The sequence below is a fragment of the Schistocerca gregaria genome, chromosome 3 (assembly GCF_023897955.1).
Source record: "Schistocerca gregaria isolate iqSchGreg1 chromosome 3, iqSchGreg1.2, whole genome shotgun sequence".
Classification (NCBI taxonomy): Eukaryota; Metazoa; Arthropoda; class Insecta; order Orthoptera; family Acrididae; genus Schistocerca; species Schistocerca gregaria.
Genome location: NC_064922.1, coordinates 706,665,719 through 706,679,385, shown reverse-complemented (window position 1 = coordinate 706,679,385; position 13,667 = coordinate 706,665,719). Strand labels below are relative to the sequence as shown.

The 13,667-nt window shown below is 42.2% G+C and overlaps 1 protein-coding gene across 1 annotated transcript in view; it reads right to left on the bottom strand.

The window, feature by feature from the left end:
- LOC126355566 (cholecystokinin receptor-like) overlaps nucleotides 1–13,667 on the bottom strand; it is a 520,285-nt gene that overhangs the window by 454,166 nt on the left and 52,452 nt on the right. Inside the window, exon 2 of the mRNA XM_050005928.1 lies at nucleotides 2,098–2,255. Coding sequence (XP_049861885.1) covers nucleotides 2,098–2,255 — 158 coding nt within the window. The remainder of the gene's footprint in view (nucleotides 1–2,097; nucleotides 2,256–13,667) is intronic.

The window sequence follows — 13,667 nt, the reverse complement described above, 5'->3', positions numbered from 1 at the left end:
CGTAAGGGCGAAAGTAACTTTCGTAAGATGAGTCAGTGTAATATAACATAGGTTGATGAAACTTGGACTAAACATAGAACAAACTGCTGCAGTGGTGTGCAGTTTAGGAGAAAACTGAACGAAATAAGTAATGATAGGAATTGAAACGGTCCTTTTATTCAAGGACAACAATTATACTGAACTCAGCGCAATTTATGATGATCCCCTGGGAATTATAAAATTCTGAAAATGGTTTTTAATAAGTTGTGTGATCACCAAGGACGGTAATGCGTCCCACTAGCACTATCTGAAAGCGCTGGAGGGTCTTTGATTCATTTGACGTGCTACAATACGTTTCCCCAACACATCCCACACGTGCTTCGTGTGACTAAAGTAAGAGGAACCGTCAGCCCAATCCAATTGCTGAATATCCCCTCGTTCCAACCCATCCTCCACCGTTACTATTTCATGCGGTCGGGTATTGTTATACCTAAAAATGAAGTCAAGACCGAATGCACTCCTGATAGGGGAGGAAACTAGGGAATGTGTGCAGGGTCATAGTAACGTTGATAGTCAAGTATCCGTTTTCAAAGACCTGAATGTCAGTGCGGTCATGCGGTAATGTGTCTCATACCCGCCATAACACCTGGACCACCAAACCAGTCAAATTCTACAATGTTAATGTGTGCTGGTAACACTTTCTTAATTATGTGTGGCTTTAGCGGAAGCATAGCTCAGTATTTCTGTACGGGACTTCCGACGACTTGTTGTCTACATGGCACGTCGAGCTGCTGCTTCCTCCCGGACAAAAGGAGGTCCGACACGATATTAGGGAGTGTCCCGCGACTTTCGCAACTTCAGTATACGTTACATGTATGTTTAAAATACGCTCACAGAAAAAAATTAAGGAGTTGCGCTACACAAACGAAAGTGTTAGTCTTGTTTCTATATGTGAAAATTGATGTCCATTGAAATTTCGCGCCAGTCGCATAAAAGGTTGCAAATCTGATTTGCTGTAAGTACGTGATGTAGCGGTTGCGACCGGTAGTGAAATTAAAGACTGAACTTTGTCACCTTAAAGACATTCTTGACTAATGTCATTTCACAAAGACATCATTGTTAACACTGAGTTTGAACGAGGGTATGTAATGGGGCTACGAGAAGCTGGAAGTTACTTCTGTGATATTGCAAAAAGAATTAGCAGGAATCTAGCCAGTGTACGTGACTGCTAATGGACCCACATTTATACATCAGTCTGGTGATTCGACCTGTTGGGCTGACATTGATGACGAGCATTCAGGGGGATGTTTTGTAACAGGGAAACGCTGTCCCACATACCGCTGTTCTAACCCAAAATGCTCTACAGAATGCCTTGGCCTTCACGATCGTCAAGTATGTCTCCAATCGTGCACATGTCACCTCATAGGATGACAACTCCATTATTATCCATAAATAGCATTAATTGTAGCTATACTGAGCGGCAAAGTGCAACTCCATCGCGCATACTGACATCCAGCACATGTACAACACAATTTATGCACGTTTGCTTGCTTGCTTGCTTGCATTGAACGTTCCAGAGGCTATACCGTTTATTAATGTACCAGCATTTCATGTTTGAAATGTCTTACGCCCTACTTACGTTTGTCTGCGATTTAGAAATGTCAATAACTAAAATATTTTACATAGACTAATGTATTCCTGAAATTTCATTAGTCTAACTTAATTATTTTTTTGGTGTTGCGTTTCTTTTTTCGTGAACATATACTTTTAAAAATATAATCCTGTAGTTGTTACCTTTTCCTTTGTGTAAGATTATACCGGTTAAGAATAAAATTATTCGACTTAGCGTGGCGCACCACCACAGCTTAAAAAAATCTGGAAAACTTATATTGTCTTATATTAACTGTAATCTGATTTCTTTCAAATAACTGCGTTTTGATATCATAATATGGTGACATGTTCTCCTTCCACCCGTTACCGACGCAATCAATGTGATCATCAATGAATATTATTTCCCAAGGATATGTGAGCTAATTTCGTTTCATTATAATTAAAGTTAATTAACTGAGGTGATATATTAACTATTAGGTGATGTGTAAACAGATCCATCATACTCACCCTGAAAGTAGGATATGAGGCGGCACATGGCACTGCCGAAGATAAAGTTCCTCAGTAATTGACCCACCAGCGTGAAAGGCATGCAGAACACTCCCAGCAACAAATCGGACACCGCCTGCAACAATAAGACAACGCCCGTCATCAGTGACTGCCCACAACTGTCACAGTATAGAAGGAATTCTCTTCTATAAGCTGCTCTACACGTTTTATTAATGATTTGTTCGAATTTTGTATAAATACACATTACGTCCTAACATTGAATTGTTATACTAATCAGTACTCTGACATGTAAAACTGGTTTACTACAAACTGCCTTTCATTAACCCATTTATTTACGACGAAACTAGTTCTGAGATTTGGACTACAATTATGAGTAACGAAAGACCTCTCGGAGTTGACATTTTGCATACTTAGGGGAGCTACTCTACTTGAAAGAGATGTGACCTGACTAGGAAGTATGTCTTGGCATTTTTCTCCTGGGACTCTGTAATTATAGGTCGTTACTGTTAGCGTCATCTCGCAGTATGGACCCAGGTTTGCTACCGTATAATTTAACTCTAGGTTGTGATTAATTCCTTTACTAGGAAGTGATTCGTGATCCCTGAGCTGAGTAAGCTCTTATAAATATTGCATGCGATTTCACTCTCTGAGTGTTACTGACCAGAGAATTCGTGCGTAGCACCCCAGGCGATATGCCAGGGGACTTCCGAGTCTTTGACAGGCTTACTGAGATAGCGTGGGGACCTGGGAGAGTCTCTTACTGGCAGCTACGGAAGACGATTTCAGCTAGCAACTAGAGCGGCTACTCCACTCCAAGTGGACAAGCTGTGTAGGCGCCTTCAGAGCAGCTTGTGGCTGAGTGTATAACATCGATGCTAGGGCGAATGCGAGCTTGCGAACCGGCAGCGAAGTCTGCAGCTGTACATCTGGAGAAAGAATCGTCGTTGTTGGGGTGTGGACAAAGGGCGACTGGTGTACCAGCATCTGCATCGGAGAGCCCCCGTTCAGTCAAAAAGAACTAACGTTGGAGACCAGATTTCAGAGCATTGTTGGTTGATGCTCACTTATGCTGCGTAGTCTACTTTAATATAAGGTCCAGTCTGTTTAGAGATGTTTGCTGGGCTCCACTCCCTACTGAGTTGCAGAAGATTTTTTTTCTATTTGGTGTTTTGTTATTAGCTCCTACAGACATAAAAAGACTTAATTGTATGAACAGCATAGTATAAAGATGGCCAAGTTCATTTTCCTCGATTTTCTGATATTCATATTTTCTTACAGTATTTTCCACGATGAATCTGATGGTACCCTCACCAAGTGCGAAAAAGGGGCGAAAATGTTTAAAAAGGCCTTAAAAGTGTGGCTTTACTTCAAGTCCAAGTCCAAGCAGGTGTTCAAAAAGACTAAATCCACCAGTAGCCAATCATAACACTGGTATAGCGGCACCCATCTTGTTTTGTTTACTTGCGAGCTGTATGTATTTGCGTGTGTGTGTGTGTGTGTGTGTGTGTGTGTGTGTGTGTGTGTGTGTGTGTGTGTGTGTGTGTACGTTAGCGCTTTATAGTATTGTCTTTTTGATCAATTTCAAAATCGTCTTGTGAAAAGGTGAAAAGCTTCCAATTTTTTATCAATAAAAGTCACACAAACGTGTTTGTAGCTGGGAAGGTAGCTTGTAAGAAAGCCATTGGCAGGTTTCTTGCTGATACAAAGAAAGGCAAATAATTTGGTCTGATGAGTCCTTCGCCTATACCTCTTGGGTTTGCCATGTACCCCAAAGAGGTTACAGATGTAAGAAGTTGTCAGAGATGTTTTTCTTTGAAAAATAGCATGAAACTGAATGACTCTAATGCTACATCAGCATTACTGGAAAAGAAGCTCCTCTTGAGGAAGAGGAAGAAAAATATAGCGAATGTGAGAATATGGAAGAAGGTGAAAATACAGTGCTCAGTTCATGTGCTTAATTCCTTATTGTTACTTTGCATGTGTTTGAAAGATGTTACTCATTTCTTTTATATAAGATAAATCAGTGCTAAAATTAATGTTAATGGATCTTTATTTTATTTACTTATTTTTTACTTTTAGATAACTTCGTTTGTAAACGGTTCGACCTGATCGTTCGGTAATGGTTCTGGTCAGACCCTTCCATCCTTTATGTATTGCATGTTAATATTAAATTAATTGTCAATAGACTCATTCTTAAAACAAAAATGCATGTGGCACGGAGTGTTAGACATTTAAAAAAAATATACTAACAACCAACCTAAGAAGTACTTGGATACACTTGGGTTTAGTTTCGAAATAGGAAAAATCTCATAGTTTGTATCAAAGTCTGCTAAGTCTTCCTTTTAATACATTTTTACTACTTGACTATTAATTTCTGCATGTTTCCGTTACTGAAAGTCATTTGTTTGTGGTAAAAAAAGAGAAGGCAAAAAATTTCACAAGCGTGGGTCTTTTGCTAATATGATATTTAGTCTTCTGGGTCTCCTGTAAAAAAATGGAAAGCTTACTTTGGCATCTTTGATATTAGGCTCCCCATTTATACACTCCTGGAAATGGAAAAAAGAACACATTGACACCGGTGTGTCAGACCCACCATACTTGCTCCGGACACTGCGAGAGGGCTGTACAAGCAATGATCACACGCACGGCACAGCGGACACACCAGGAACCGCGGTGTTGGCCGTCGAATGGCGCTAGCTGCGCAGCATTTGTGGACCGCCGCCGTCAGTGTCAGCCAGTTTGCCGTGGCATACGGAGCTCCATCGCAGTCTTTAACACTGGTAGCATGCCGCGACAGCGTGGACGTGAACCGTATGTGCAGTTGACGGACTTTGAGCGAGGGCGTATAGTGGGCATGCGGGAGGCCGGGTGGACGTACCGCCGAATTGCTCAACACGTGGGGCGTGAGGTCTCCACAGTACATCGATGTTGTCGCCAGTGGTCGGCGGAAGGTGCACGTGCCCGTCGACCTGGGACCGGACCGCAGCGACGCACGGATGCACGCCAAGACCGTAGGATCCTACGCAGTGACGTAGGGGACCGCACCGCCACTTCCCAGCAAATTAGGGACACTGTGGCTCCTGGGGTATCGGCGAGGACCATTCGCAACCGTGTCCATGAAGCTGGGCTACGGTCCCGCACACCGTTAGGCCGTCTTCCCTCACGCCCCAACATCGTGCAGCCCGCTTCCAGTGGTGTCGCGACAGGCGTGAATGGAGGGACGAATGGAGACGTGTCGTCTTCAGCGATGAGAGTCGCTTCTGCCTTGGTGCCAATGATGGTCGTATGCGTGTTTGGCGCCGTGCAGGTGAGCGCCACAATGAGGACTGCATACGACCGAGGCACACAGGGTCAACACCCGGCATCATGGTGTGGGGAGCGATCTCCTACACTGGCCATAAACCTCTGGTGATCGTCGAGAGGACACTGAATAGTGCACGGTACATCCAAACCGTCATCGAACCCATCGTTCTACCATTCCTAGACCGGCAAGGGAACTTGCTGTTCCAACAGGACAATGCACGTCCGCATGTATCCCGTGCCACCCAACGTGCTCTAGAAGGTGTAAGTCAACTACCCTGGCCAGCAAGATCTCCGGATCTGTCCCCCATTGAGCATGTTTGGGACTGGATGAAGCGTCGTCTCACGCGGTCTGCACGTCCAGCACGAACGCTGGTCCAACTGAGGCGCCAGGTGGAAATGGCATGGCAAGCCGTTCCACAGGACTACATCCAGCATCTCTACGATCGTCTCCATGGGAGAATAGCAGCCTGCATTGCTGCGAAAGGTGGATATACACTGTACTAGTGCCGACATTGTGCATGCTCTGTTGCCTGTGTCTATGTGCCTGTGGTTCTGTCAGTGTGATCATGTGATGTATCTGACCCCAGGAATGTGTCAATAAAGTGTCCCCTTCCTGGGACAATGAATTCACGGTGTTCTTATTTCAATTTCCAGGAGTGTAGTTTCATGTTAAATGGTTTGTTCCTACCAACTTCTTAATTTATCAAGTGTAGCTATTAAATGTTTTAGCTGTATAGATGGCGAATGGGGACGAGTTAGATAACGCAACAAGACCTCTTAATGGTTGGTAATCAGGCTCTTCTTCTCCGGCGGCAAGTTTCTATTTCATCTCATCAAGACCAGGGTTTATTTTTGCCTTTCCTTGAGATATCAGTTAATACAGATCAAACCGCAACCCCAACGTTGGCATTCCCGACATACTCTTCAAGCACGCGGCTCGGAACAAAGGCCACTGGACTGTCGAGCCATCCTACGTCTTTGATGTAGACATGTAGTGCTGAAATATGGACATCACAACGGGTGATGGGGCCTGTTCCGTGTGGTCGAGCAAGGATCCAGTTTAAAGCCTGATTATCCGTTTTGACGGAAACCTCTAAATGCTCAGGACAGAAACCGAAATTTTCTTGTACGAAGAGGATCACCAACGCCTCTAAATCATTTTACCTTGGCAAGAGGCAAAGACCGGGACGCAAACGCAACAGGACATCTGTCATCCTTTGTTCCTGCGACGGGATGCCGCCGCTTTGGTAGCATGTAGGTAATCTATCTTCTGCGGGATTAGTGTCAGCAGTTTTCAAATATTTTCACGAGGCTGTGCTCGGCGGGCACCTGCGAATGACAGCGGCAATCACCTAAAACTTGCACCGCCAAGATTGCTGAAATGGAAGAGTTATTGATGTGTGGTTTTCACAGAACAGAATGCTGGTTAGGTGCTAGTAATGTAAGCAACTCAACATATTGTAATAATACTTAGAAAGCATATTTTTTTGTTCAAACACACAATTTTTAAATTGAAAAACGTCTATTAGCTTAAAAAACTAAAAGCAGGGTAAATTAGAGTCAGTGGTGTTTGTGAGAACTGCGATTTGTCGCACTTGTTCCTTAGTGTGTGAAATTGTTGCAGGATTCAAGTGCACACTCTAAAGAAAAAGTCCATACACTAGTTGTATGGATTATGACAAGTAACGAGACAACTGACCATCAGAAATCGCATTTGAAACGACCACAGGCAGAGGCAAAACACGCTTCCAGACTGGTGCTAAACGATTGCTGCACACGTGATATCATTTCCGCGAAGATGTCCGAAAAGCCTGTAGAAATGTATCGTTGCGTATCATCGGGATAATTGGTAGGTCCTTGTAGCCCAGATCACATTCCTTAGGGGATCGGGGCTTGTTGAAAGTGTCTTTCTGTTTTACCCACAGAAAAAATTCTACAGGCGTCAAATCCGGGGAACGAACCTGCCAAGGCACAGGTCCTCTGCGTCCAATCCAACAATCTATAAACCATTCGGAAGACATGCTATAGTGGTTCGTGCATGATGGGCTGGGGGGGGGGGGGGAGGGAGGGGCACCATGTTGGTGCCACGGGTTGCTCATAGTCTGCCGAAGAACGACTTCTAGCATCTTTGGAAGATGGTCTATTAGGAGACTGCGATAACTGTGCGTGTTCAGCGTTCCATCTATGAAAAACGGCCCTCTGCAAGGGCGCTGAAGTGCGTGTTGACGAAGCTAGCGGTGACTCAACAGACCAATAGTGTATGTCTCGGAGTTTTCCGTGGCAATGATTGGTAATTGTGGTTTCATCTCTAAACAAGATACGTGATACATCTGGAGTTTCCTATCGAAATACCCAAGTACAGAACATCACGATTCTCATAATCGTTTCCATGCAGCTAGCTCTTAACGGAGAGAGACGCGGTAGAATTGGAACTTATGTCGATGGAAAATGCGTAGGACCCTTGCCTGACTCAAGCCACTACCTCGTGTGATTGTGCGGGAGCTAATGTGCAGATGAACTGCAACAACAGAAAGACTTGAAATTCACCTAGTTTTGTCGTTATTTCTTTCTGTTACTTTGTCTAGGTGTCACACTACCACTTACACGCAACTGGTTGAAGAGGATGGTTGACGTGTATTCGGATATCTTGACGCACACATCGTACAAGAACGAACTGCATTCTACCTACACTCTCCAAACACGACGAGCATTACGGCTTTTTGTGCATTGGTAAATCCCATCGTCCACTTATGGCCTACTTCTTGGAGTGTAACACAAACAAACTAGCAAGTCGCAGTGCACTCAGGCAACACACAAGCACACTGTAAGCAAACATAAAAACATCGTACCAAGCCACTACCTAGACTGAATGCCACAAATAAGTGTCGGTGAGGAAACTTTTCAAAATACAATATCACGTAACCGACTCTCACTAGTCTCATACCACAAAAGCCACGGACGTTTAAATTTATCTCACTTTTAGCTTGTTAATCTTAATAGGCAGTGTTCCATTTAAATAAGTGTATGTTTCCAGAAAATTTACAATTTCTAGGTATTATTACAATCTGTTGATTTTCAAAAAATGCGAACCTTTGACTACCAATAGATTCTGTGAAAACCACAAATCAGTAGCACTTTCCATTTCCGGAATATCTGCAATGCAAGTTTTAGGTGATTTATCCTTTATAAAATAATTCGGAATGTTAAGGAATATCTCACTTGATCATCCCTGGACGACGATTTGAGGGAACTGGTGAATCAGTGTGATGCTTACAGTTTTGCTAATCCGAATTCCAACATACGCAAGATTTCGCCTTCATTCCGCATGGGCTGAGACTGACGGATGAGGCTGTTTATTAATAATGCAGGGCTGGTGTGTTAAATGTAGAAACATAATCTACAAGCACTCGTGGCCATTTATGACCTTTCGCGTTTCTTATCAGTAGTTCGTAGTGGAGCATTAACACTGGACTAACGGTTAGGCTTCTTACCAAATCATTTTCTATATTTGGCTCACCTGAGCCTATAGTGGGCGACAATGCACCGCATTTGTTTCGATAGAATTTTACAGATTTTGCATTTAGAATATTATATCCTACGTTACGACGGTTACTTATCACCCTCAGCCTTCTTTCACTGCTAGGGGGAACCGTAATTTGAACTGTGCTCTAATAACATTACATTGTTGAGCCCAAAAATAAGAAATGATCGCATGGCATTATTGGCCGGGGAACCCTATTTTATGGTTGTTCGGTGGCACTTAGTCAAGAAGATGAAACGACAATGAGGACATCACAATCCAGTCCACAAAGGGGTAAAATCTCCCACCCGTCCGGGAATTGGGTTCAAAAAAGCAATAGACCTGTTCATTTTGTCTCAACATTTAACGCCTTCACTCATGAATCCCACAAGATGATGCTGGTGGTTCTAATATCCCCCTGTACTGTCAAATCGCCTTTGTCGAATCTTTCATCAGATGACCCATGAAGGCTGTCAGGATAGTTGGAGATGAGCATGTGCATTGGAGCAAGTGGAATGATGCAACCGAGATAGGTCCCTTGCCAAATTGAATAACAGAGATATAACTTTTCATTAAGAACTTCAGTGCCAAAGGGAAGGCTGATTGCAAAATTTCAGATGAGCTGTTACCCCCATTTGTGGAAGAATGTAACACTGTAAAAGTGCTCACTCCAATTAGCCTCTTGGTTGCGAACCAGTCCACAGGTAACCTATACTAAGCTGGGGCGGTGTTTACAATTTAAGGAGGGGGGGGGAGATTGATACACATTTTCTATGATCGATTTTATGTGTGTTCACGCTCTTTGACTGTTACCCAGCAACGGTTTCGCGCACGGCGCCTAAGCGGTTGAGCATAAGCGAGTTCCGAGACTTTTACAGTCGTACCGGACCCACGTGGGAGAGTCCCTGTCTGGTGGTCACAAAGGAAGATTCTAGGACTTAAGCCACTGTCGTCCTGAATGTGAGTCCAGTATCTTACAATTGCACCATCTCTCTAGGTAACATTGTAATGATATAGAAACAGAAAACTTTTGACAGTAAATGTGGTTCGCTTATCAACAAACTAATCGTAAAAACACTAGCATATCGGTGTAGCTTGTGAGTAGAAACGAACTATTAAGATAATACTATGCTAATGTAAGACGAAGGTAACGAATATTTTGCAGTATTATTGCTGAATGGAAATGGCACTTTATATGTAAACAGTTAATGAGTATCTACAAACATCTGATGTGCGATTCAATGCAGTTATATCAACAAAAATATATGTTGCAAAAATCGTGTCCTAACGTAATGAAATATGCTGATTTTAATTAAGGATCAGAAATAATTTTAACACGGTTTATCTGTCCTTTCTTGAGAAAGCAGTAACAGTGAGGACACAGTGAAATCATTTGTACTCACGCGTGATTCGAGAGATACTGTATACGTACATGAATAACAAAGTGCACAGCGGCATACGAATTATAATACTTAGGCGTAAATATAAATTTTAATTTTTGCATTTTGAGTGTCAATATATCCAATGCCTACAGTTCTCAGTGTAGCTGCAGCCCTGAGATGAGTTTCCAGGGGTTTACATTAGAACAGATTTTTCTGATATTCGGGAATGTTATAATATTCGAATTTGTCCCCTACGACTAGATTCAATAGTTGTTTTCTTCGTGTTTTTAATATCTCGAGGAATCTGGATTACGAAATAGTTATGAAGAAGAGGCGCACTGCGAATGAAACAACAAAACAGAGTGTAGGAAACTCTGACGGTATTAACAGACAAAGCTCAGCGCTGTAACCAGAAACAGTAAGTGTGGACCCCTTAAGAGGAATTACACGGAGGCAATGAACAGCACTGTTACGAATTGGAAATAAATTCTTCTTTCAGTTGCAACAACATGTTAAGTAAACTGAAATCTCTTTTCAATTTGTTGACTACATGTTCTCGCGCAAGGCGATAGCGGGAGAAACCAAATTATCTGTAGTCAGGCACAAACAATACATACAGGTGGGTTGCAGACGCAGGAGCGAAGGTAGTATGAACACATTCTGACGTACGTAGTCGCGACGCTCACAGCTGTTCAACTTGTTATCGTCTGACTGTTGCAGCGACACTAGCACCGCTAGCTGCGAGAAAACCACGGTTTTTAATTGTTTTGGTTCTCAAATTACGAAATAATTATTATAGTTTTGCGTTCCAAGCGTTAGTAAACGATAAAAAGATGATGGTGAATGATCGTGAAATGAATGTAAGAGTAGCCGAATCTCACTAATTCAGTGATACAAGCCACAATACATTCATGAAGAAATACGTCCGCATATGCGTTTAATTGCAGCTTATTCTACTGAATGACAGAGAATATAAAAACATATTTGATGCATGAGAAGCATGCATTTATGTTATATCCGTTCCTATACGATGGGCACTTTCCACGACCCGAAACGATTTTGTATGGAGTATAATGATAACACGTTTACTCTTCAATCGACTTTGTTATAAACGAATATTTTTGCAAACGTATTTTTACTTCAAAATCGGATGTGTAGAAGATTCATGCCGTTTGTGGTTCAGATGTAGTAACAATTGTGGAATTGGTTTCTTCTGCGTTGGGAAATAGTTTTGTTGCTTTTGGCGTTCTGTTATCATGTTTGTATGGTTTTCCCTTCAGCTAAAGTTGTAGTGCAGTAGCTACAGTAAGTTAAATAATGTAGGCATTGGGCACCATACAACTTTCCCATCTTCTGCATTCATCGACTTGACTGGAAGTGTAGTGAAGAAAACTTCACGTTATTGAATAGATATTCAACGTCGTTTTGCAATAAGGCAAATCTTCAGTGATTACTAGCCACTTTTTTGTTTTTAAAAGTAAACAACAGTATTCCTTAAATGCCTAAAGGTTAGAGAAAAGAATCTGAAATATACTGCCCTGTAATTTACCGTTCCATATTTCCCATCGTCCTTGGGAAAATAAAGAAAAATATATGTGATGTCATTTTGTAGATATCAATGATTAAAAATACGCCCTCTACTGTAAAAACTGCGTTATTAATCAGTTTGAACTACATTATTTGCAATAATTCGGTACAGAATTCAGAAGTGTAGCCGTATGTCCGCTAGGAGCAGTGCTGTATAATAAAAATGAGCCATAGCCTCGTGACTATACGTTAGTGTGGATTTACAGGATCTGAAATATCAGTCACAGTGTTGGCTGTCTGCGAGAGGCAGACGATGCAACAGCAACTCCAGGTGATAAAGGAACTGATAGCCTCTGTCAGTGGTGGTAAGCCCACTAATAAATGAAAAACAATACCTTTTTATGTAATTAATAGGCGAGTAACGTGATAAGCTGACCTCAGGATACATCAGCTTTGCTTCAAGATAATACAGGAACTTGCGATGCAATGAGCGACGTACGCCCTGTCTCCGAAAATAAGTTGAAGAAAGGCAAACTTACATTCATAGCAATTGTGTGTTTAACGAAAGTGTCCTACAATTTTGACTGAACTATACTGTTCGAAATTGTGAAGGCAACAAGCACACAATACAGGGAGCGAAAGATTATCCGACACTTGTACAAGAATTTAACAGCAGTTAAAATAGTTCAAAGACATAAAAGGGAAGTAGTAGTTCAGAATAGAATGAAAATGGTCGTAGGCAGTCCCAGATGTTTTTCAGTATATACATTCAGAAAGGTATTATGGAAAAGAAGGACAAGTTTGAAACGGAACTGAGCGTCTTGAACATAAAATAAAAGAAAATGGTTCAAATGACTCTGAGCACTATGGGACTTAATATCTGAGGTCATCAGTCCCCTAGAACGTAGAACTACTTAATCGGACAAACAGTCGAATGGAATGATGGAATGGGAAGTTTCTTGAAACATGGTTCTGATACGATTATCAACAAAAGTAAATGAAGGGCAATGGAATGTGTACGAATTAAATCAGGCGCTAACGACAAAATTAGATTACGAAAGGAGTAGACGAGTGTTGCGGTTTGGCACAAAGTAACTAACGATAGCCCAGGCAGAGAGGAGTTAAGAGGCAGATAGACAATACCAAGAAAATCGTTCCTGGAAAAATTTAGTGCTAGGGAGCCTTTTCTGGAAAAATGTGGATTTAGTGTAGTCTTGCAAGAAACAAAATGAGGATGATAGGCAGCATAGACAATGAAGGCAAGCTTCGAAACACATTGCCGGGAAAACTGCTGAACCAAAGACAAGGTCGCTTTATTACCAAATGAATTGACAGGTAGTTCATCATTGTAGGAGTATATGATAACAAACTCAGACTCACATTGAAGGATGTCCAGACAGCCACGTCATGACACAGTGTGAGCTCCTCTGTTGGCAACACAGGCTTGTATACTCAGATGAAAATGATCGTAAGAATATCAAATGGCATCCAGCCATTAACTGTCCCAAGCTATGGAGCAGTTCGATAATGGTTCTTAGAGGCACTAGAGAACAAGTAAGCTCCCATGTGTTTAACTGGTGAGAGACCTGGTGATCTTTGTGGCCAGGACAGCTGTTTTACACCACGAAGAGATCTTTGTGTCTCAACAGACTTACGTGGCCGTGCATTGACGTGTTGGAAAGTCACATCACCTTTCCGTCGGAGAAATGACAGTAGCACAGGGATAACAGAATGTGTGATGTAGCGGGAATTTGTTGCTTTACACTGCAGAAACACCAGATGTGGCCGAGAATCGTAACTGATGGCACTGCATACCGTGGAGCGTAGGTTGATGCCTG